Genomic DNA, 24,700 nt, shown 5'->3' on the forward strand with positions numbered 1-24,700 from the left:
GCAGAACCACACTAAAAATAGGCTAAAACTTGCATTCAGATCCGTAAGTTGATTTTCAGTGTGAGAATTGATGCAAAAAAATCAACCCAACTGCACAAATTGAGACAGAAGATTTGCGGTCACAATTAACCCTTGGAAACATCAGCTTAAATATAGAGCAGCTCTGCCTATCGAAGATAGGGACACAGCTGTGGTCCAGAGTATGTGGCACTGGGATTGGCCTGGGATATCTGAAAAGTCTTGTTCAGAGGAAAGAAGGAGTGACAGAGAAGACAAGGAAAAGATGTTCTTCCAGTAACTGCTCCTCACAACTTTGTGCCAGGCCCATTCAGCCTAGCCAAGCCTTGATTTATATGTTTTAAAAACACTGAGCAGCTCTAAAAGTTGGCTGTGTCCCTGGAGAGGACTAGCTGGGTCAAGATAAAAATTCCTCAGCAGTGTTCAGCCTTTTGGAGAAAAGAAAAGCTATTCTGCTTTTCTGCAAGGCAGAGTGAGAAGAGAGATACAGTAGCAGGCAGACTGACTGACTCCTTCAGCTGCTGAATTGAGTGGAAGTGCATTTTCCCTGGTAATTGCTGGATGTCTGAGTATTTCATCTAACATGAAGGTAAGACAATTGCTTACTTAATTTGTACTGATGAAGTGAATATGGCAAATGCAATGAAATATTAATTTGTATGGAGAAATACTTGGCTGAAAATGTAATTGGGCAGAATTGCAAGAAAGAAGAAAACTGAAAAACAATACCTTGCACAACACAGATGAGGAAAGTCAGTGCACCAATCTCCTTTTTTTCCTTTAACCTGAGTAGTGTAAAGATTGCAGAAAGTTTGAATAGCTGCATGAGCTATAAAAAGCAGAAAAAAACAACAATCAAAAAAACAGTAAGTTTAGTTTGCTTTTGCTCCTCTTTTTTTTCAGGTGCTGGGGATTTTTGTGTTGCTGGAAGTTACAGGCTTCTTTCCCATTTTTTCCAGGTGAATATTTCTTTAGAAAATTACTGAACATTAGGCATGGATAATTTAACAGACAGTTCTGGTGCATGTCATGGGACAGGGCATAAAGGGAATTTCAGATGTATTTCCTGGGAGAGAAGACACTGTTTGGTGTCAGCATTGCCCATGCCATCAGTGATGACAAGAGTGCAGAATTACGTTGTCCCTTGCCCCGGTCCAGTGGAGGAATAACATGCACAGCAGTAGCATGAGCCTGCAAAACACAGGGTTGCCCCAAGACAGCCCTCATTCCAGGGGCAGGTTGCACCCCAACTTTTTGAGAGCTGCCTGGAAAATTCATCTGCACCCCATGACGTACACAGCCCCTGACCACTGCCTGGCCATCTCCAGATGTGGTCTGGCCCCTCTCTGCTTTGCAATGTGGAGCTCATCTCTGAAGGTGTCCATATGGACTCAAGAGTCCCTACTGACTGTCAGGCCAGGTGAACATGCCTAGTCTTTTCTGTTGTTCACTGACCAGAAAGTCCAGGTGGGAAGCAATTTTGTTCTTGCACTTTAAAAGCAAATCCCAGTGGTTTTTAGAGGGAGCCTGATGCCTGTAATTTATGTTGAAGGTCTGCTTTGCTGTTTTGGAAAGTTTTGCACTAATGCTTATGAATGGAAATCACTGACAATCTCCCTGTTTTGCTTTTATACTGAAAAACAAAAACAAAAAACAACTTACTGGAGCAGCCCTTCCTATCCAGTCCATTGCTGCTGGAATTCTTTTGGCCCTTGGTCCGAGTGTGATGGCTGTACTCACAAACAGGTATAGATGGCCGCACCTTTATGTATGCATGATTTTGCAAGCATATGCTCACCCCTTCTCTTCCACGCCCCCCCCCCCCCCAAGACATTAAGAAACTGCCATGTCTTTAAACCCAAATCAACTGTCAAACAAAAGCACCTGAAGTGCCTCTTCCCAGAAGAACAAAAAAGTTGCTGGGCCCTAGAGAAGGAAAATCCTCCAGTCTGTCCCCTCTATGTTCTCTTTCAGAGCTATGATATTCATGTTGTAAAATAACTTGCACTGTTTTTATTTTGGTGATAGCTCCAAAAAGCTCAGCTGAACTGTCCAGTAAACTGAGACTTTCCTCAGCTGATATTGGTTTGTACCACTTCCACTCATTTTTCATCAGAGGTGTCATATCTCAGAGCAAGAAAATTTTGTTACAAAATATTGTCCTCAATGAAAAACAAGTTGATGATTTTTAAATGCAACTCTACTGATGTGCAAGACACTTTTGCCTTTGATTTTCTTTCTCATTTACTTTGATGTTGCATCAATTAGTGAGGGATCGGTCAAAATTAAAAATGTGCCTTGATACTGTATTTATTCTTTTTAGAAGCAAAAAGTAGCCCAGTTGATATTATGTTTTATCATCTTCCATAATGATATTATCACTTTGAAGAACTTAAGAAAATTTATATCAGGCATGACTGGTCCTATCAAAAATGTAAAATAAAACTGAAATTTGTCAGCAGCTTCCTCTTTGTTTCAGCTATGTATTAGACTGTTGAACAAACCAGCCAAGTTTATGTATCAAGACCTTACGGTTGTGAGTTTGGACCACTAACCTGTGAGTTAGTTACCATATTGTAGTAATACAAACTGTGGTTATTCTTAGAAAAAAATAGTGAATGCCTCATTACCTTTCAGCAGTAGAGCAGCAGCATTGTCTTGACACTATTAAATTATTTCTTCTTCGCATTTAGATTTTCTAAGATCTCCTTTGATTTGCATTCAGATTCGGAGACGGACCGTAGCAGTTTATGGGCAGTATGGGGGAAATCCCTGCTCTGGCGACGCTTTTGAAATAAGACCCTGCACTCCCACAAGGGGATGCCCAACAGAGGATGGCTGTGGTGATCGGTTCAGGTGCTTTTCAGGTACTAAGATCTTTTTCACGATTTTCTGGTCCTTAAATTTAAGAAGATAACCTTGTTGTCTTTTACATTTATAAATGGGCAATACCATTTGAAAACCCTTGACCTACATATAAATTTGATTCAGCAAGAATTTTCCTTTTTTTCGGCCATAGATGTGCGTGTTTTTAATTTTTAATTTACTGCTATGCCCCAGAGTACTCTTTATTATTATTATTATTGTTATTGTTATTGTTATTTTTATTGTTATTGTTACTGTTATTGTTATTATTAGCAGGTAATTAAGGAATGCAACCTTAGATAAGATTGTTCAAAGCTGTTCTAGATTATATCCAAACATCCTGAAAACTACCTGGGTCCTGAAAACTGAGGGACTCAAAAACAGTGCTAGAATCCAAACAACTTAGGTCACTTGCACACACACACACATACACCAAGAAAAAAACAATTACGTCAGTAGGTAGACATATATCACAGAAGAATATGATGTTTTGGAGCTATAAGAGAGATAATCAAAGTTAATCACATGTGATCCCTCAAGGCTAATTATGCACTACTTCTTTATGTCTACATTTACTGCTGTTTCACAAGCCCTTCTGGGCACAGACTGTTCACTGTGTGAGTAGACAAGCTAGCATCATAGATAACTGGGATTTTTGCTTTGATTTTAGGTGATTTATTTTAAATGAACATACATTTCTCCTTTCCCCATGCATTTTTGTTTTCATTTAGGTCAGTGCATTAGCAGATCTCTTGTATGCAATGGAGATCAGGATTGTGAAGAAGATGGCACTGATGAAGATCGATGTGAAGAGAAGACGACTATATGTGATATTGATAAAACACCTCCAAATGCAGAGCTTACAGGAACAGGGTAATGTTCTGTGCAGAGCTCAGCAGTACTGGTGCCAAATGCATTCAAGTTTTGGTTGTATTTACAAGCTCTGCCTGTACAGATAGACTTCCTGGGCCTATGGTAAAGCATCCAATATGCAAAAGTGTGCAGTACAGCTAATTCCACCATACCAGTGGCTCAGTGTGGCTTGGATGTACCTGCCCTTTGATTTGAAGCACAGAATAAAGCTTCCTATCCCACTATTTAAACACACATCTTCTAAGATGTGAAACAAAGCATAAACCAATAGCACATAACCATCAGCATGGAATAAAATGAGCCAACAATACCCATTCTTTCTGCTTATTGCTCTTGCATTTGGTACGGTGGATCCATATGGATTTCTACTCATTCATCCCATCTGCAATCTAGCAAAATAATTATCTCAATTTTCTTTATCGTATTTGTATCACTTGGAATGTGATATAATTCAGATACAATACCAAAAGATTTTGGAATGCATGTCCTGTTTTTTTCAGTTTTGCATTAATTGCTGGAAAAAAGTAATAAAATCACTTGTGTTAGGTGTGAATGTCTTAATGTTAACAGATACTGACATGTGTTTGTTTGTGTTGACAAACCAAGAACATTTTGTTTTCCGTATTCTAACACGTTATGCACATTGCAGTTCTTCAGATAAAAGGGGTCATCCCGTTGATATTCCCTTTTTGTAGATAAATAAGCTTTCAATCTTAACTGCAGATACAGCATTCAGTTACAATGGCTTGGTAATTTCTACCTCCTGTACAATGATTTGCTACCTCTCTGTCTTAATGATCTTTCATGTTTTTCCTCTCATAGCTTTGATGCCATTACTGGAGAGACTAGGGGAAGAGTCATTCATACAAAAAACTTTGGAGGACAATGCAGAAAGGTCTTCAGCAATGACAGGAGAGAATACTACAGGCTGAGTGAAAGCGTTCTTGCATATACTTTCCAGGTATGTTTCCATTAAGCACACGTTTGTATCTAAAGTAATGATTATAAATCAGAGAATGATGCAAAGCTTGTAGGGTGTTTTGGCAGGTATGCTTCCCTAAATAAAGCTGAATGATGCCTATTCCCTCTCTGTAGAGACTCTCATAACTGTGGCTGCTCTTCATCTCTCACAAAATTAAAGGCAAATAGAAGGATCCTGTGGCACTGTATACAGCTGTCAGCTGGCTGGAGTTGTATCAAACAAACACCACTGCCACTAGCAAAAAACATCAGTGCCACCATAGTGTTTAGGTCCATATGTCACCAGATGCTCTGTGAAAGTTGTGTCAGCTCATGTTGAGAGAATCTGGTATATTAAAAGCTAAAATAAATAAACTAGAATGTATAATTATTGTGAAGGTGTTTACGTAAACTTATTATTTTGAAAGAGACTGATTTATATCTTGCTAAAATGGAAAGAAAGAAAAAGTAATTTCTTGGATGTGATTTCTAATTCTTTCGCGATTATACTGAATGTAAAATCATCTCCTTAGAATAAGTATTGGTCTGAATCAACCTAAGAAATGTGATGGGCACCTGGCTTTGAAATGCTTCATGGAGATCTTCCATTGATCTCCATCAAGTCATTGTCTCAGAGATTTGGTTTGTCTCCCCCTTATCAAAAGCATGCCAAACAATCCTTAAAGTACTTTATTTTGTAGCATAAGTATGTTTTATATATATATATATGTATATATATATGCATATATATATATAATGTTCTTTCCAATAGATTTCACTACTTTCTGTGAAATCTGAAATGGATTCAACCTGAAAAACAGATCTTTTTTTTTTATTTTTATTTTTTTTATGTCAGGAAGGACTCACTCTATTCTGTAAGTTATCATTTTTAACACGAAGCTTTTTCATGAAGCCCTTTATACAGAATTCTATCTTCAATCTTCTAGGTTAAAATTCAGAATGATTTCAGTTATGAGTTTTTCAACAGTAGTTGGTCTTATATGAAGCACGTAGTGAGGCATGAAACATCAAACAGTGGACACTATCATACACAAAATGAAAATAAGAAGCACGGGCAAAAGGTATGTATAAGTTTTCACAATAGCTTATTATTTCGCATAAAAGTTTTCGTCACTTTTCTCAAGCACTTTTCTAGTGAGATGTATTTATTTATTCTATCCAGATATTTTTGGCACTAAGTGCATGACAGAAAAAAAATCCCATATAACCTTTACAAAGAAATCACTGGTTTGGTTACCAATTGAGATGAGTTGGCTGCTGTTTTTTATTTCTCCATTTTACCTTCTTAGTAGTGATTTATTTATTTACTAGTTGTTTACCTCCCTATTTGAGAAAGAAAAACATCGTCTTCTTGTCATAATTAATTGACTTTTTTCCACTTTCTTCTAACAGTTTACTGCACTTTTTTTCTACTACCTTTGTCACTATCTTGGAGTGACAAAAATAAGTAATTCTGTGATTAAAACTAAGTTATTTTATAATACCATAAGAGAGAAATCTAGTGTCTTAGGCAGCCAGGAATCACAGCATTTACGCCTTTGACTTACTTAAAAAGAAGCATTAGATAAATAATTTCCAACTGACTCTCCATTAAGAAGTATAACTTCTATCCTACAGGAAATAAACTCAAGCAACAAACATATAAATTTTATGGCATCCAAGCTGACAGAGAACAAGCTTGCTTTACTGCACTAACAATGAAATATTTTGAGAATTAGTGTAACAAAATTCAAAAGCAACTGTGAGAGTCTGAGTGTAGGCATATAGGATTTTATAATTCAGCAGCATCCTCAGAATGGCTACAGGCCCTTATGAAAAGGGCTTCTCTAGACAAAATCAGGGTGCAAAGAACACTTCTCTGGAGCCTCCAATTTGCTTTCAACAACTCTGTCAAGCTGAGTAGTTTTGGTTAGCAGCCAATATCACGTGCACATCATCTGGCTGCTTGAAACCATCCCGTTAGTGAAATGGAGCATGACTGATTTCTTTTCCTTCCCCCAGAGTAGGCAGCTGATGGTTATTGAGAACAGTGTGGAAGTTGCTCAGTTTATTAACAACCGCCCAGACTTTCTCACTCTTGCGGAGCCATTCTGGAAGGAACTTGCCAACCTTCCAGTTGTCTACGATTACAATGCCTACCGAAGATTTATTGAGTATTTTGGGACTCATTTCTTGCAGTCTGGATCTCTAGGAGGACATTACAAACTTATATTTTATATGGATACTGACAAAATGAAAGCAGAAGGTAGAGTATTTGTTATCAGAAACAAACTGAACAAACAAGAATAAAAATTTCTTTGTGTGTTCTTCCAGCTAATATCTAAACTCTAGTAAGAAATTTCTACTTGTCACTACATTCTCCTCACAGGCAAAAGAAAGATTGCTAAAAGTGGTCAAACTAAAATGTTTAGTTACAGATCTGCATCTGTGACCTGCAGTGCTCTGGGTAGTAAAGATTTGCTAGTTGGTTCAGGACCTCACAAGGCTAGTGCCAATCTGAATTTCAAGTAATTTTAAAGCCTAAAAGTTACTTAGAGATTGGGTAAAACTGCATAAAGTAGAATAAATTACAAACAGAGCAAACACCAGAGTGACACATATGATTGTACTCAGTGGGGAGCAGTGCTGTAGGATTCGGGATTGCTGAGAAAAAGAATGAAAGAAGCAATAAACTTTTTCCAAGTACACCTTCCATCTGTCAGCTTCCATGCATATAGGCTTTAGCAACACATGGACCTTCTCACAGGACCTGCTTTTTAGCTGCCTTCTAACTTTTTTCTTTCTAAACCACATCTGTAGTCAACAAGAAACTCAGAAATGAACCCAACATACTTTACATGTGCAATATTGTTAATAGATGGATTATCTATCTAGATTAATGGATGGATTATTAAATAGATGGATTAACATGTCCAGAGAAGGGCTATGAAGCTGGTGAAGGGCTTGGAACACAAGTCCTGTGAGGAGCGGCTGAGGGAACTGGGGTTGTTTAGTCTGGAGAAGAGGAGGCTCAGGGGAGACCTTATTGCTCTCTACAACTACCTGACAGGAAGGTGTGGGGAGCTGGGGGTTGGCCTCTTCTCACAGGTAACTAGTGATAGGACTAGATGGAATGGCCTCAAGTTGTGCCAGGGGAGGTTCAGTTTGGAAATTAGGAGACATTTCTTCTCAGAATGAGCAGTCAGGCATTGGGATGGGTTGCCCAGGGAGGTGGTGGAGTCCCGTCCCTGGGGGTGTTCAAGGAAAGGTTGGACGTCTTGCTTAGGGACATGGTTTAGTGGGTGATGTTGGTGATGGGGGGATGGTTGGACCAGATGATCCTGAAGGTCTTTCCAACCTTAATGATTCTATGATTCTATGATCTGCAGCTCTGAGCACAACGGACATGTACCAGTGCACCTCATCAGGTTGGAATTTATTCATTGTGAAGAAGAAGAAAACAGAGTGCTCCAAGCTGGATGAAATGCTACGGATTTCTTCAGGTAAATGCTCCATAGTGACTTATATAGTTGTCATGTCTAGAGCTTCCATGTCCTTCAAAACAAATGTCAAAATGAGGAGCAGGTATTGATAGCTTTGTTGAACTGTATCTTAGGGTAGATTTAGATTAAATATTAGGAATAAATTCTTTACTGTGAGGATGGTGAGGCACTAGACCAAGTCACCCAAAGAAGCTGTGGATGCCCCATCCCTGGAAGTGTTCAAGGCCAGGCTGGATGGGGCTTTGGAGGTGTCCCTGCACATGGCAGGGGGTTGGAATTCAATGATCTTTAAGGTCTCTTCCAACCCAAACCACTCTGTGATACTATCATTCTATGTATCTGTGATTTTAACAAGTTGAACCCAGACACCAAGTGCCAAGATTGAAAGGTTCCCCAGCTCCCATCAAACGTAGCTAATGCTTTCCCAATAGTGATTACTTTCTGGACACATGGAAAAACAGGCACCCCTTGGATATATTATCCATGTAGGAGCACTTGATCCAGGCACAGATGTTTCATCTGCAATGACGTGTCCTTTCACTACTCGTTAATACATATTTTGTGTGTATTGTTTCTACTTCCATTTGTGAATATAGCAATGCTGGTATTTTCTGTATTTCTCATCCCAATCTCCAGGAAGCAGCAGCAATAAGATTAAAGGAGACCCTTACGTAGAAGGAGGAAGCCCAAGTGCTGTTGCTGGCCTTAGTTATCTAGAACTGGATAATCCTGCTGGGAACAGTAAGAAATACTCCTTTTGGGCCAGATCAGTGACAGACTATCCCAAAGTAATTAAACAAAAGGTAAGGATATTTTGCTGGAGCAGAGATGAGCAGATGGGATAACCTCAAGGGGAGAAATGATTAAGTTATAGCTGGTGATTAGTCAGGCTGTAGTCTGCAATCGTTTTGTATTCAGGTCACTTTATAAAGAAAAAATCACAGGACAAAAATTCATGAAGCTAATATAAAGTGATCAGCTGAATCATAAATCTAGCCTTTGGCAAGTCAATACCTACAATTTTACAAACCTTAAGTGACTTTAGTGGAGTTCTGCTTAAGAATAGAGGGTTACCCTAACGTTGGAGAAAGCCCCTTTTCTGAAATATATATTGGCAGGTCTGTGTGGCTTCCACTAAGCTTGCCAACTTCTCTCTATGCTTTTTATCTCTCTCCCTTTTCTCTGCATGCAGAAGTTTGGCATACTGGGTATTCTGTGAGCCAGACATTTCAAAGTTGAGCATGATCATATTCACTGCTACCTTGTTTAAGTCCCTTTTGCGAGCTGCCCAAAACTGAAGAATGTTATAAAACCAAAAGAATTGTCAAATAGTTTTCAATGAAATGTAGAAACACAGAATATCATAAATCATGCAATAGAAATGCAAAAGTGTTTTTGGTTATTGCTGCCTTTAATCACTGGTCAATGAAATTACAATCTCTAGCTTTTTATACTGAAAATAGCTTCAGTGAGGATAAGTGTTATTGTGCATTGGTGGTCTGTGTTAAGACACACATTTATCTCAGCTGTAGTCACATATCTCATTTTTTTAAACCTGTCAAAGCATTAGCTTTAAGAGATGCTGTTAAGCAAATCCAACTTTCCAGAAAAAAAACTAATATTAAATATTAACATAAGAATTTAGCCAGTTAGTTAGGAAATTAGAGCATCTTTCAAGCCCCATGTGCAGGAACGTACATCACAAATTATCTCATATGAAAAGCACATTTATGAACACTTATATCCCCAATATAACTACTTAATATAAATGTTTCTCTACTGTATGTAGCTAACACCATTATACGAGCTGGTAAAGGAAGTGCCCTGCTCCTCAGTCAAAAAGCATTACCTAAAACAAGCCATTGAAGAATATATGGCTGAAAATGATCCCTGCAAGTGTCGGCCATGCCAGAATGGGGGTGAGGCGGCTGTGGATGGAACTCAGTGCGTGTGTTACTGCAAACCTTACACCTTTGGAGCAGCTTGTGAGAAGGGAACTCTTGTGCAAGATCAGGCAGGTCAGCACTCATTAACCTTGTGTGTGTTCAGAAGTGGCGTGTGTGTGCTCTTCTGCTTCTGGAGTCTCTTTGTCCAGCTGCAAAAACCGAACAAGTGGCTGATGTTGGGCAGTGGCTGCTGCCCAACACACAGCACGGGGATGGTCTTCTTGTTGAGTCTGAGTCCTGTTTATTACATCCAAGCAGTACTTCACAAAGAACCCTTTGTGTTATTATTGTTAAATACAGTGGACAATATTAACAACTCATAAGGCAACCTTCAAAAAATATATATGTAAATATATACACACTAAATGACTGGGTATTGATAACTTCAGAAATTTTTGTTCTCTGATTTTTACTTAGTTGTAGCTGGTAGTTAATTCTGTGGTTTCTTAAATGGGTAAGTCATATAGACTCCATGGAATTATTCTTAAGAAAAAGGTGAATTTGGGAGAAATTAGATAGTTGCAATCTGGACCTCTCTGTATGGTCGCATTTTAGCTCATCGTTAGCTTTGAAAAGTAGATGGCAGGGTTTTTTTGTTTGTTTGTTTTGTTTTGTTTTTTAAGGACAACAATCCTACAGAGTGGTTAATGTGAAATACTCAAATATTCTCAAATGTAACGTAGGTGTTGTTGATGGACACTGGAGCTGCTGGTCTTCCTGGAGCTCTTGTTCAGGGGAAAGGAAATCAAGGAGTCGAACTTGCAACAACCCCTCCCCAAGTGGTGGAGGGAAGGCCTGCATAGGAGAGCACCATGAAAGCAGACCCTGTGAAGATGAAGAGTTGCAGCATTTGCGGTAGGCAGAAAAGGAACAGTCGGATAATGAATACAGGAAGAATTTTTAAAGTAATCCAAAGGAGCACATAAGCTGTTGAATTCAGGGATTTGAATTCAAGGGCACTTCTTGAGCTTTCACATTTAAGTTGAAACAAAATGAAATTTAGAAGCTCTGATTCTGATACAAAGTAAGACTATAAAATGGGGTAAAAAAACAGTAAACTTGGCACCTTTCTGTTTAGTACTCTCTCAGATAGCTTGGCAGTGCCTGATTTAAATATAATCATGATGTAAATGGGACATATAATAGTCTTGAAAATGGGCTTTGGGAAGTGTAGTATTTTGGGAGGAAGAGAGACTAAATTAAACTTAATTGTATTTTTGTTTTCTTTATAGCTTTATTGAACCACACTGTTTTGATACATCCATAACTCCAACAGAATTCTGTTCACCTCCTCCTCTCTTGGCAAATGGATTTATTCAAGTAAGCTATTTCTCTTTCTCTATTTTTGTCCTATTCCTATCAGCAGTGTCTCAACTGCAGTTAATATAGAGATTTGCTTGTAGACCTGTATTTATCTTGTTAAGCTTTATATCAGAGCTACTGTATAGCAGCCTTCTCAGCATTGTTTCCTGGCTGAGTTTTACAAGACTTTGTATTAAGAATAAAAGAAAATCAAGAAGTCAGAAGAAAATCTTTGCTTTTCTGGATCTGGATCTTTTTCTGGATTCCTTTTCTTTTTGGCTATAGAAAAAAAAAATCTATTTGTCCTATACACATTAAAAAAAAAAAAAAGTGCTACATAAATTACATATTAAAGTACACAAAACTGGAGAAAAAGCAGCACAGAGAATAAACTGTCCAAGGTCATCCAGCAAATCCCTAGCAAAATTATAAACAGATTTTAGCAATCTTTAGTTTGCATCCTGTGAATCACCATTGAATTTTCTTATTCTTTGTTGTAACTATGATCTGGCAGGGTATTTGGGCTGACTAAGTTGGGCCTACTTACCAAGGGAAACAAAGTTCTTCAGGGTATAAATTATGTCTTCTCTATTTCTCCTCAATAAATAGATAGAAGGATTAGTTACAAATCCATCAGTTGTCACTGCACAACTGCAAACTGAGGCAAGGTCCTAAATTTTGTGTTCTCTCTTTTGCTCGTATTCTTTTCTGTAATTGATAGTTGCCTCCCATATGAATATTTTTGGTTCAAAAACTAAAGATAAAACGCTGCGCTTTTAGGTGTAGTCTCAATTTTTCATAAGATTTCTCCTTAGAACAGAAGGTCATATAAAATGACAAAAGACTTGTGTCTTTAAGTTCAGTTCTTCTGAGTGACCATATCATATTAACCTTTAGGGAGCAGATAACATGCCATCCTAAAAATTAGCAAAGCCCTATACACTGTACTGATCCCTCTTGCATGGCTGTTCAAGAGCTTATGTTCCTCCCTTAGTGCTTGATAACAGTGCTTGATTTGCAGTCAACTTATGGACTACCAAGAGAGCACCATTCCATCACTGCCAGACCTCTGGCACAGGTACCCTTGACCTTAGCCCTCCCTTCGCTAAGTTAAGGTAACCAGAATATTCTATATTCTGCTAATCTTTTGGTAACACCTCCATTTTGATCACATTTTCTGACTATCAATAACCAGCACTGCCCACAGTATTCCAGACACTCTCAGCAGTACACTGTGAAGTGACATTAATCCTTCTCACTGTCCTCAGCATCCCAGTATCAAAGGGAGTTCAACACTGCTGGTGATTCTTAGATTATATATTTAATATTTAATCTATTTCTTTTCTTCCAGAATGCTGAAAACTCATACCCTGTTGGGAAAAGCATTGTTTACGCTTGCAGACATGGATATTCTCTTGTCGGTGATCCTGTTGCTAAGTGTGGCAGTAATTTAGAGTGGCAAGTTGGAGAAAGATATTGCCAGGGTATGTTGGATTCCCATTTTGAAATACAACTTAATTCCAGTGAAACGTCTCAGAATGTCTGCTTTCACCTGTATTTCCCAGATCCTTAGGCAGAACTGGGTCTATGTTGACTTTTATTTTGAAGCCACATTTTGTTATATTGAAATAGAAACGTCCATACAGTCAAGTTTTAAAGAAGTGAAAAGACAGGAAGTGGAACAAGGAGACTAAATTCCAGTCCAGGGTTTACTTTCTGTGGGAACAGCCTTTGTTGCTTAATTCAATCCTGTGGCTATACCCAAGAACAATTGGTATTGTCTATTTGTAAAGCAAACCGAGTAAAATGTCCAGTGGGCAGTACTGGGCAACCACAAAGTTCTCAAATAACCTTGTAGGCTATCCCTACTAGGCTGTTACTCACTTGTATGAACCACTAGTAGGAGCATGGATCCTAAGAACAGAGAATCTCTGTATGAGCTAGGGCCAGACCTGCAGGCAGTAGAAGGAGATATTATCACTCCATCCTTGGCATGATGAGTTGATAGCCTGAGTTAACATGATCAATATATTTCTACGGGAACATCAGCTAATCTTACTGTTCAATTTGCTAAGAAATTAAGGAGAAGATAAGACGTGACCACTTTCTGCAACCCACTGGTTCACTGTGACTGTCTCAAATTCTTCATTCCTTAGAAACTTCTTGTCTCCTACCTGTCCTGGAGGATGGCTTGCAAGGAGACCCATGGAAACCTTCATATGAGATTGGTGAGAAAATAACTCTGTCCTGTATACAAGGCATGCGCTTAGAAGGAGCACACTCCATTCTGTGTGAGCCCAGTCTCAAGTGGTCTCCTGACATGAAAACTATTCAGTGTGTAAAAACAGGTAAGCCATTGCAATCCTCCAAATGCAGCTCAAGATTTTACTTTCCTGGACAGACTACTGGTAATACAGAAGTGACACAGCACTATAGCTGATATAGTGATAGAGAAATTGCATTTTTATTGCCCACAGGACGTACAGAAAACGAGTGCATGCTTTCTGTGGGCTCCTCAAACAAGATGCCTTAAGACATTTTTTCTGAGGTTTCCTTATGGCTTTTTGATTCCCACTCATACTTGTAACAAGCATTATCATCAACAATATTTGAAGACATTACTTGGGATAAATGTTGCCTATTCTGCCACCCAAATATACTTGACTTTCCACCAAAGTTGTGTAATGCCACCACCACATGAACTGCACCTTACAGATACTATTTCTCTATCTGGAAGCTGTTCAGTGCACCACAGCATCTCATGACAGAGAAGGGACGGGGCCTGATGGCTTCTTTTGCCTGCTTGACAGTCCCACAGCTGATATGGAGTAAATTGCCAGGAACTGGAAGCAAGGAGGAAATGGTTCTTCTGGTTCATGATAACAGATATTGAAGCTGTCAACAGTCACTGGCAGTCTGTGGCAGAGAGGGAAACAGCGTATAGCATAAAGCAGCTTTGTCTCAGTTCATCTTTTCCAGCTGTGGAGGGCAGACAAGACTTTCTCTTTTGCAGTCCTGTGATGCTGGTCAGTGATGCAGAAGCATCCAAGCAGCATGCTGCTTCAAGCCAGCTACATCCTCTCCCCAGGTTTCAGATGCTGTCACATCCCTGCTGAGACCCTTGCTTGGAGGCAACTAACAGCCACTGCTGTTTTCAGATAGATTAGTCAAGGGAGGTGATCCTGCCCCTCTACTCAGCCCTGGTGAGGCCCCACCTGGAGTATTGTGTCCAGTTCTGGGCTCCCCAGCACAAGAGGGACATAGAACCACCGGAGCAAGTCCAGAGGAGGGCTACGAAGATGATGAGAGGACTGGAGCACCTGTCGTATGAGGACAGGCTGAGAGAGCTGGGCCTGTTTAGCCTGGAGGAGACTGAGGGGAGACCTCATTAATGTGTATAAGTATATGAGGGGAGGGTGTTGAGAGGATGGAGCCAGTCTCTTCGTTTGTGCCCAGTGACAGGACAAGAGGCAACAGGCACAAAGTGAAGCACAGGATGTTCCGGCTGAATAGGAGAGGGCACTTCTTTACTGTGAGGGTGACAGAGCACTGCAACAGGTTGCCCAGAGAGGTTGTGGAGTCTCCTTCTCCGGAGACATTCAAAACCCACCTGGATGCCATCCTGCACAATGTGCTCTAGGTGATCATTCTAGGCAGGGGGGTTGGACAAGATCATCTTCAGAGGTCTCTTCCAACCCTGGCTGTTCTGATTAGGCATAACTCCTACGTTTCATGTCTGTCCTCTCTTTAGCAGCCAATTGCTGCCCAAAGCGGCCTGATCTGAGGCAAAAGGCAGGTGACAATCAGGCTTAGACTACAAAGTTGTAGCAGCCCAGTCTCAGTCATCTGCTGATTCCCACCTGTTGCTGATTCCCAGTCCTAGTCATCTTTTTCTGTATCACATCCACATGCACACCAAGAGTAAGGATTTCAGAAGGAATAACACACCTGTACATAACACAGCTCACTGTTGCTGAAGTACAAAAGTACTGGAGCTAAAGTACGACTGTTGACAATTCCCAACATGTTAGGCTTAGCCTTAGTGACCCTGTTTGTTTGTTTGTTATATCACATACTCAAATTTCAGTAACAATTAGTTTCAATTGCTTCCATCCTTAGAAAACCATGTGCCTTGCTTAGGGGAGCATTACCTTTGTACAATATTTAAAAAAAAAAAAAAAAAAAAGGAAATTAGAATCTAAAACAATTAGATTAGAATAACAATTAAATTAATCATTTAAAAGAACAAGGGATATGAGATAAAAAGGGCAAAAATTAAGATGATCTGTGTATATGCAGCCATGGTGGTACACATATATTTGACCGTACTGAAATAAGGTGGGTGGGAGTATTTAGTCAGTAATAGTGTTGGTAACAGTCAACTATACAACAAAGAGCCCCAGATCTGGAGACAAGGAAGTAATTTCTGGTGAAAATTTTCCCTCTGCAGGCAAACAGGGTTATGTCTGCTATCTGTACTGCAAAGCACTACAGCTTTATTTTTAGTTCTCTGGCGATTTCTGCTTGTCTATTTTGCTTGGTAAGTCTTAATCCTTACAAGAGATTTATTTAAAAAAATAAAAGCAACAATGTTCAGGGATATTAAACTTCAATGTTAAAGTAGAAAACTACAGTCACCTAATCTAAAACACAAATCAGGATAAACCTTCCTCTGAAAGTGTGTCCGTATGGATTTAATAGAGTCATGCCATTACTTGCTATAGAAGCCTCTAGAGGAACGTGCAGCAAAGGCCTATTTCATCTTAAAGCTTGGAATAAAACTCAGCAGTCACAGAACATACATGTGTACAGTACTCCTTCCTTCTCCCCCCCTCCACTCCCCCCCCGCCCCCCCCATTCACCCCAATCATTATTGCTTTTGTTTTTTAAGTTATTGCAAATTAAGAACTACATGGTGGAACTTTCTGTTTTCATTACCAACAGTGCATAACAATTTTAAGGCTAACTATTTCTACATGGGGCTTTGGAGCCATAGCTTTTCTGGTGACAGTAGTAAAGCCAGTAACTCTGAAACCTAATGATAAAGCTGTTGGCAGCACTGTTAAGTTTAGCAGAAACAGACAGCTGCACAGAAATGAGATGAATGTTAAAGCTTGAACATTGTGCCTGTCTCCTTCTATCTGACTCTTGACCCATGGATAATTTATCATTCAGTAAGTTTGTAAAGCGTATCGTATCTTTTTAATAGTTATAATTCCTTCTATGCAGTACATACTTTTAATGAACATGCAGGATGTGACTTTATGTCACAGCTGTATAATCCAGTGTCTTTTATGCTCAACTGATAGGATAATTTCAGAGTAGACCTTTAACAGCCCTTGTTTTTCCTGACCCTTAATAGCATTGTCTGTGCTCTTCTACTTCAGAACCCAGTGTGAAAACAGAAGTGACAGAGCCTAAATGTCAGCCATGGGAGAAAGTGCAGCAGTCGCAATGTGTGTGCAAAATGCCCTATGAGTGTGGGTAAGTTCAGGCTGAATTTGGCAAAGGCTTTCTCACTTTATTCAAGACCAATTAAATTTCTTAAATTTTCAGTCTATGACAGATTGGAAAGCTTTACTCATGAGAAGCAGGCATTATACTTTGTTTGCTTTACAGCTCAGTCAATGTCCTGCTCATTACTTACCTGCCTTGTCAGAGCTGTCATTGGGTTTTACTGATGATGGAATTTGGTTAGATGACAGAAGGTGAAGGGATAATTTCAGCTCCACTTGATCTGTGAAATAGATGGAAAAGGATAAGATGATATTTTGAAGATTTAGAAGATGGAGGAAAACTTAGAACAGAGACCCTTGGGACATAAACCATCAAAGCAGTAAGCTGGTGAAATACAGATTTCTTTTCCCTGCTGAGAGACTGGAGTGTTATGAACGGCAAAATAATCTAATCTCCCATTTACACAGCAGTTTGCACAGACCAGTCATGTTACCTTTCCTGACCTCATAACTTGCAGACCAGACTATATTTTTTCCTATTTGATCAAAGCCTATATTCAGTAATAAACAATGCAGGATAAAGGTATGGAAATGAGTCACTCTCTCAGTTCTTCGCTAAGTATTAAGGGTACAGGACCAAAACAGAAGAGTAACATGAAGAGGCCTAAGAGCACCTGGCGCTGATGGCCAGATGTGCCAAAGAGCTCAGCACTCCAACATTTGGGCTGGTTTTCACAGACCAGATAAAGTTTCCTATGAAGTCACCACTGAGTTCTGGACATGACATCTGGCCAGTTTATGTCACAGCAGGAGCTAAGCAGTTTGAAAAATTCAGTACAGCATTCTCATGTAGCAGGTGGAAGAAATTTTGTAGTCCTCTCCAGATTTCAAGGTTACAGAACTTCTCATTGGAGTACACGCACTTTCCATCAGCCATATAGTTCAAGGGTGCCCTGCATGGTTACTCAGGTTCTAAGCCAAAATGGGCTTAGATTCTAAGCTGATTCTAGATTCTAATTAGACTCTAATTCTAAGCCACAATTTGAACATCTCAAAATTAATATTGGTCAGCTTTGTTCAGGTTTTGTAGATCCACTGGGCACTATCCTAGAATTTGAGGCCATTGTCTTGCCTAAGTGCCAGGTTTGTAATAAATCTGTCAAGAGTCTATTTCTATATTTAAAATATTTAGGTATTTAATGAACCAGGTCCTACTCTTTTTGTCTCAATACTGATTAAAGTGAGGCAACAACCCCCTTTCAGGTTCATGGGTGCAGTGAAGTTAGTTGCATAGAAATTGAGGGGAGTCCACAATGCTGGGGAAGGCCTTGAGTAGAGTCACAATTACTTTGAAATTAAATTAATTACGTTCAGTTATGCATTTAGGCTTCAGTTAAAATTATTCTACTGGCTCCTGTTTCTATTTTTTTTTAATTACATTCAAAATGGCAGGAAGATAGATAGCAGTCATTTTTGTTACCCAATGCTGTCTTTTCACTGTCTTGAAATAACACATCTAATAATAGAAGGATAAATCATTGTCTGTCAAAGCAGACCAATCTACCAGCCTATTAATGCTGTAGGACTAAGGCATGTAAGTAGATCTTGGTCCTTCCTCAGAACACACGTTTTACACTGCTGTGGTGGTGACTTTCAGCAGCAGCCTCTGCTCAGGAGGTGAGAAGTTCACACAGGAAGGCAGAAGCACCATGGCTTCAGATCCATCATACATCCTTTCAGTTTTCAAGAGACCAGCAACAGAGACTTCTAGGTACAAGAACCCCACAAGAAGCTGTTGAGGGCTCTGTCATCCTTCATGACATGGTGATGACATCTGTCTTCCCCAGTTATAGCCAGGGAACGATCCCAAACAATGGAGCTGCTGAATTACTAAAGCAGTTCCTGGCAGTGCTTTGGCAAGGGCCAGCTCCCAGATAATTCCCAGGCACAGCTCAGGAGTTATGAGGGTCAGAGACCATCCCTAACATGCAATCTAACGTGGTCTCCTCCTTCTGTGGACAATGAGTTAACAGTATGAACACCAGCTGTTCTACTCTGTATGAATTGGCCCTATGGCCAGGAAAGGGTCAGAGCACAGTTAGTGTATTAGTATGGATGAAGACACGGAGGCTAAAGACCAGCTCCACACTGAAGCATGGGATTCAATAATTTTTCAATACTCCATCTTTTTATACACATTTATTTGTGTAGCACACATGTCTCTATTAGGGGTTCTCAGCCTGTGTTGGATTAAAAATCATGGTCTTGAATACAATTTTTAGAAGTTAAAATAACTTACAGTTCAATTTCTCACTTTTTTGTTTCACTGAAATTTGCCTGCCTCTCATAGCAGGTGAAAGGGAGAGACATTGTTTGTTGACTTACAGTTATTTTATTTCTCATAATATGTACTTTATTAAATGCTTGTTCTTACTCAAGCTTTTTATTTTTTTTCCTCTTTCTCTTCTCCCAGGTAAAAGGTATTGAATTTTTCAGATTCCCTTTGCACAAGGACCCTTCCTTGTCTCTAATAACTTTTATTGTGCTACTATTGTTCCCCTGTAATATCCTTCCTCAACAAGGACTGGAAAATATTAAATACTCTTATGAGTACAGATTCTCTATCCTTTTTCTTAGGCATCTAAACATGTCGATTTCCACTAACACGTCGATTTCCCCAGGTGACCCAGCCATAGCAAAAATGTACACCAGTCTCAAGACAGCTAGAGCTAGACAAAATAGAAAACACACTCCCTGCATTACTTCCACAGCAAATAGACCTTCTGAGGTTCAACCAGCTGGTTACTTTGGCCTCCCTCCCCTCTGCTGGATGTCACAAAAGTGGTGCAAAGCAGAGACATTAACACACTCCTATCTTTTCAGCTAAATTAACTTGCCTTGTAAACTAGCTTTTGTCCTTAAGGCTCAGATATTGAGATTTATCATTGTAAGGCAAATAAAGAAGGCCTCTGAGCAATTTTAGATGTGATAAACAACTTTACAGATTAGATGCTTCCCCTGAATCACACTATGTTCTTCCAAATCTAAGCCGGTATTTCAAAATCAAGATTTTCCTATACCTCTGTCTGCAAAGATAACTTTCACATCATAAATCAGTGCACCACTATCTCATAGGCTGTGCTACTAGACAAGAAAATGATGTAATGGAGACAGATGTATGGGCTCCTTTATTAGCTGCTTGGTGCTACATATCCATTGGTCTGTCCTCTTGCTGTGCCTCAGAATAAGAGTTAACCTTATTCCTTATGTTAACAGAAGAGCAGTAAGGAAAATGTAGGCAATAAAAATTTATTAGGGATTCAGCAGCTCATATTTTGACTAAGCACCACAGTTAAGAGACCCACTGCAAGTGAGGACACTAACTTCTTAAGGAATATAATACAGTTAGTAATACTTGAAGACATATTCAGTTGCAGGTAAATGCAACAGTCAAAGTTCTCAGGATCAGCTGATAAACTGTACCAAATTTTAAATATCTTAAAGATGCAGTACGTTACAGATAATTTAAGTTTTCCATAAATCCAACCTTTTCAAGACATTTCAGAATCACCTCTCTAAGAAGGATTTTTCTAAAGAAAAAAAAGAAAAAGGAAAAAAGAAGTAAAGAAGAAGAAAGGAAAAAAAAAAAGATGAGAAAGAAGAAAAAAAAAAAGAAAAAAAGGAGAAAAAAAGAAAAAATACCTCAATGCTTGACCATCAACTGAACAAAGTTGTAGTGAGGACTTTCCTACCAGAGCTTCCCTCTCCCAAATTCCTCTTCCCCTGTCTGATGAGCCACTTGCACATGACCTGTTACCCTTCCCATCATGAAGCCTTGTGGAGCTTGTTAGGGCTATTTGCCCATTCATTATCAGCCTCTCATCCCCGCTAAACCACCTGTTTTGCTGAGGTTGACCCTCAGAACCAACCTGTTAGGTACTTAATTTTTCTGTGGGAGTGTTTGTGAGCTCAGACAGAGGAGCTGTGCTGAATGTGAGAGGTGTCTTTGGTTCTGCATCTAAAGCTCTCCATCTCCTAGGAGTATCTCTGCTCTCTGGTACCCTGTGCAGTGCCTTACCTCTGGCTGTGCCACACAGCCAGGACAGCATGGGAAGGCCACCTCTGAGGAGGCAGGGCTTTGTTCACCCCACACAGACGTCATGGAGTGAATTAAGAGCAAGTGGAGAAGCTTGGGTTTTGAGATTACAAAAAAAAAAAAAAAAAGGCTTTTTCCCCCCTCCTATGCTTACAGCATGAAACACAAATAATAACTATTTCCTGGAATTGTCCCTGAAGCAAATACTATCTAAGGTTGTCCAAGAATCGTTATTACCACTTTTACAAGCTAATTTTGGTGGTATTAGCACAATATCTGACATTCAAGAAACAAACATGTAAACTCCCTAGATAAATAGAGAAGATTTCTCATAAAATTTCTGTGTACATGTATCCATTTTTCCAGAAATAACTCTGGTCTCTGATGTTGGATCACAACATTTTATTTGGTAAAAACTCAGGTTTTAAAGGACAGTAGAGAAAAGGTCTTTAAGTATATTCTCATCTCTTACAATTTAGAAATAATTATAAAATAATTTAATATATGTGAGTATATATCATTATTTGTATATGAAATATTTTGTTTGTATGGACTTGTGTGTATGCATGTATATTAGAGACTAACCGAGATCTGAACTCATTTAAACAAGAAGTCTCTCCCTCAGTACCACTGAGGTTAATGGCAAAATACCCAGTGATGTTCCTGTCCTTGGACAGGTGCTGTGTCTGCTGAGGAGCAGCAACCTGTGGAAAATAAAAAAGTCTGAATTATTCATGCATCTAAGTCTCCAGTTCATCTCTGCACTCTCAGGATTTACTTCAGTGAATAGGGAAAACAGAATCAGACACTGAATGTTTTCCATCCTCTCAGCTCTTTCTAAGACACACCAAGATAAAACACATTTAAATGTATTTTTGTGTGTGTTTTTTGTTTTCAGTCCTTCCCTGGACATCTGTGCCACAGATCAAAGAACCAAGAGAAACATACCTTTAACTGTTTGCAAGATGTATGCCTTGGAGTGCACGGGCAGAAAATATTCTCTTACTAGCTCAGACAACTGCAAAACTCCTCAGGCCACTGAGAAATCATGTGGATCATGCCATTCATGGGAAAGATGTGATGGTAAGATTCTTCATGATTGTAAGTGAAATTGTTTATACAAACAAAATGAAATCTTTATCCCCAGTTACACACTACGGTAGCTCTGTGCTGGGACGGCATTTCCAACCCTCCCAGCAGCACCAGGTGCACACAAACTGCTGAGCTGGTTCGAACCATCAGCCCAGTATTTGGTGGCTAAATATGGCAGAAAGACATGGGAAACCCTGCAGGAGACTGTAATGGGATGAGCTGTCTTTGGGAAAAGCTTATTTCTGCTCCCTTGTGAGTAGGTTACCCAATGTGATGTGCTTCAGTAAGCTTGGGGTGAAACCCTTGCCATACTTTTTTCACCGACTCCACCCATTTTAAATTCTGTGGCATGGTGGAGGGGGGAAAGGAGGAGGAGAACAACACAACACCAAATCCCACATTTCCATTTCGATGGGTGTATTTTTTAATATGTTATCAACCCTTAATGACCAGAGAAGGTTTCATAGGTCAGTCTGGAATCTTCCTTCAGCTGTTTTCCTCCTTGTTCTGTTTTTTAGTGTTCATCCCTTATCCCCTTTGCTTCTGCTAGCTCAAGGCTACCAGTCTCACTGTTTTCTTCAAGGTTTCCTTGTTTTCTTCAGCTTAAGACTACAGTCTCATTCTGTACTGTCTAGAAAAGCCACTTGCTTTTGTTTGTACTTCACCGTATATCTCCAGTTTCTCATATTGTGAACAAAGGTGAAGGAATATTCCCTCAGAGAAAAAAGGCCCAGACTTTTGCAATCTGTCTTTAGTGGAACTTCTTAAATTCCCTGATCTAATTTCCCTGAGTGTCCTCCATTACACTGCATTTAATGGAGGGTTGGCAGAAATGGGAAGATAAAGGACTAAATTAGGTTTTCAGAAGTGCCTCAGATAGAAGGCAAAGTTATTGTCATATTTTGACAATAAAAAAGATCACTTGATAGGAGTTTGTCTATTTTGTCTACCAACGGACATTGAACGGACAATAATAGTAGTAATAATGATGATAATAATAATAATAATAATAGGTAATAGATAATAATAATAATAGATTTTCAAAATTGGCAGGAGCCTCAGCAGAGACGAACAGAACATACGTGGTGTTGTTAAACATAGAACACCAAAACAAAGACATAACTATGAAAGATAAATCTCAGACCTTCTTATCTGGTTGTTTAGCTTTTGTCACCAATAGAGCTACATATTTATTTCTAGGAGCAGATCCTTTGATCATAGTGAATTACCTACATGTAAATAAAAATAGAAGTGGTAAGTACGTTCATGACCGTTTTGTTACTTTCCAAGGACAGACCTCTCATCTTACATGTCACCTGGAATGTGGAGCAGTAGGTACGTGAACAGGTGCTAGCAGATTTCAAGCAGAAACATCAGAGATACCTTTGAGAGCAGGATCTCAGGCACCTTGGTGAAGCTTTTCCCACAAGCACAACCAGACTTTCTGAGCAGAGGAAGCCCCAGTAGGTGCACTGCGTTCCTAGGACAGCCAGCACCACTTGTTCTTGCTTCTGCTTTTTCCACGGAACCTGAATGTTAGCTAAAGTTAGTTCTCGTTAGGAGAATGACCCTCCACACGTCTCTGTTACTTCTGTAGTTTTGCTAGGAATGTTTTGGTCTGTTTTCCGTTGAGTGGGATGCCATCCCGAGTGCTTTTCCCTCTCTTTCTTTACTCAGCAGAGTCCAACAGCTGTGTTTGCGACGAAGATGCACCGTGTGAAGAGGGAGGCATCCAGATCTGTGCTGAAGTGAGCGGCTCCACTGCCCATCGGACCATGACGGAGTGCGAGGCTGGGCGGCTCAGGTGCCGCGGGGAGACCGTCACCCTTGTCAGCATAAGGCCTTGCAATGTGCAGAGCAAATAAGATGTGTTGTGGTTCGTTTTGTGTGTTGCCATGGGATATGTCAAAATGTGTCAGCTCTTGGGCAGGACATACTTCAAACCTTGCTCTATCAAATGTAAGCTCTGCCGTGAAGTTTACTGCAGCCAAAGAGACCGTGTGCATTGGCTCCAGTTGGCTCTGGCCTGAGGCTCTTCACCAGGCAGAGCTGCACTCACTGCTACTGCTGACCAAGGGCTTTTGGCTTAGGCCCCTGATTTAGCACTGTCAGGTTTTCTTCGCGTTCCTGTCACAATTTAAAAATGTTCCTGAACTACAGTTGCCAAAGTAGTGATGGATTACAGTGTCTAACATTGTAAATACATTTTTCTGAAAGCCACACAACCATATGCATGTACTGATTATATTTAGATTCTCAGAATAATAGCCTTTACAAAACAAGATGTATGATTCCTCACTTTTAATAAAGTAACTTCTTCCTAATGTGCCTTACTCAGTTGAGCAAAAAGCATGCATGGCATTGAAACTGTCGTTGAGCCTGAAGCTTTTAAAGGTCAAAACAATGTGCATTAACAGTAAAGTCAGCTTAAAGTAATGAGAATTCCTATGCTTTCAGCCTCTTGTACACAGAAACACTTCATGAAAAATCACCATTTTACACTGTCATAGCTAACACTGTGAGCTACATTTGTAAGCGCAGATAACTGCATTGCATGTCACATACATTTACGTTTGTGCCCAAACTCGT

At 39.6% G+C, this 24,700-nt stretch overlaps 1 protein-coding gene across 2 annotated transcripts; it reads left to right on the forward strand.

The window, feature by feature from the left end:
• The first annotated feature begins 280 nt into the window (after nt 1–280).
• On the forward strand, nt 281–24,435 carry C7 (complement C7). Of its 2 annotated transcripts, none has more exons than XM_080575016.1 (18): nt 281–607; nt 922–977; nt 1,689–1,764; nt 2,744–2,885; nt 3,615–3,756; nt 4,579–4,717; nt 5,664–5,798; nt 6,739–6,982; nt 8,106–8,219; nt 8,856–9,022; nt 10,009–10,237; nt 10,849–11,020; nt 11,398–11,485; nt 12,819–12,951; nt 13,624–13,815; nt 16,855–16,951; nt 21,918–22,102; nt 23,792–24,435. In XM_080575016.1, the coding sequence occupies exons 1-18, from the start codon at nt 602–604 to the stop codon at nt 23,974–23,976; spliced, it is 2,502 nt and encodes an 833-aa protein (XP_080431142.1). In that variant the 5' UTR covers nt 281–601; the 3' UTR covers nt 23,977–24,435. The 2 variants fall into 2 exon arrangements, with proteins under 2 accessions (XP_080431142.1, XP_080431141.1); XM_080575015.1 differs by having other exon boundaries at nt 283–607; nt 23,789–24,435.
• Nucleotides 24,436–24,700: the final 265 nt, after the last annotated feature.

The sequence above is a fragment of the Anser brachyrhynchus genome (assembly GCF_964034855.1).
Source record: "Anser brachyrhynchus genome assembly, chromosome: Z".
Classification (NCBI taxonomy): Eukaryota; Metazoa; Chordata; class Aves; order Anseriformes; family Anatidae; genus Anser; species Anser brachyrhynchus.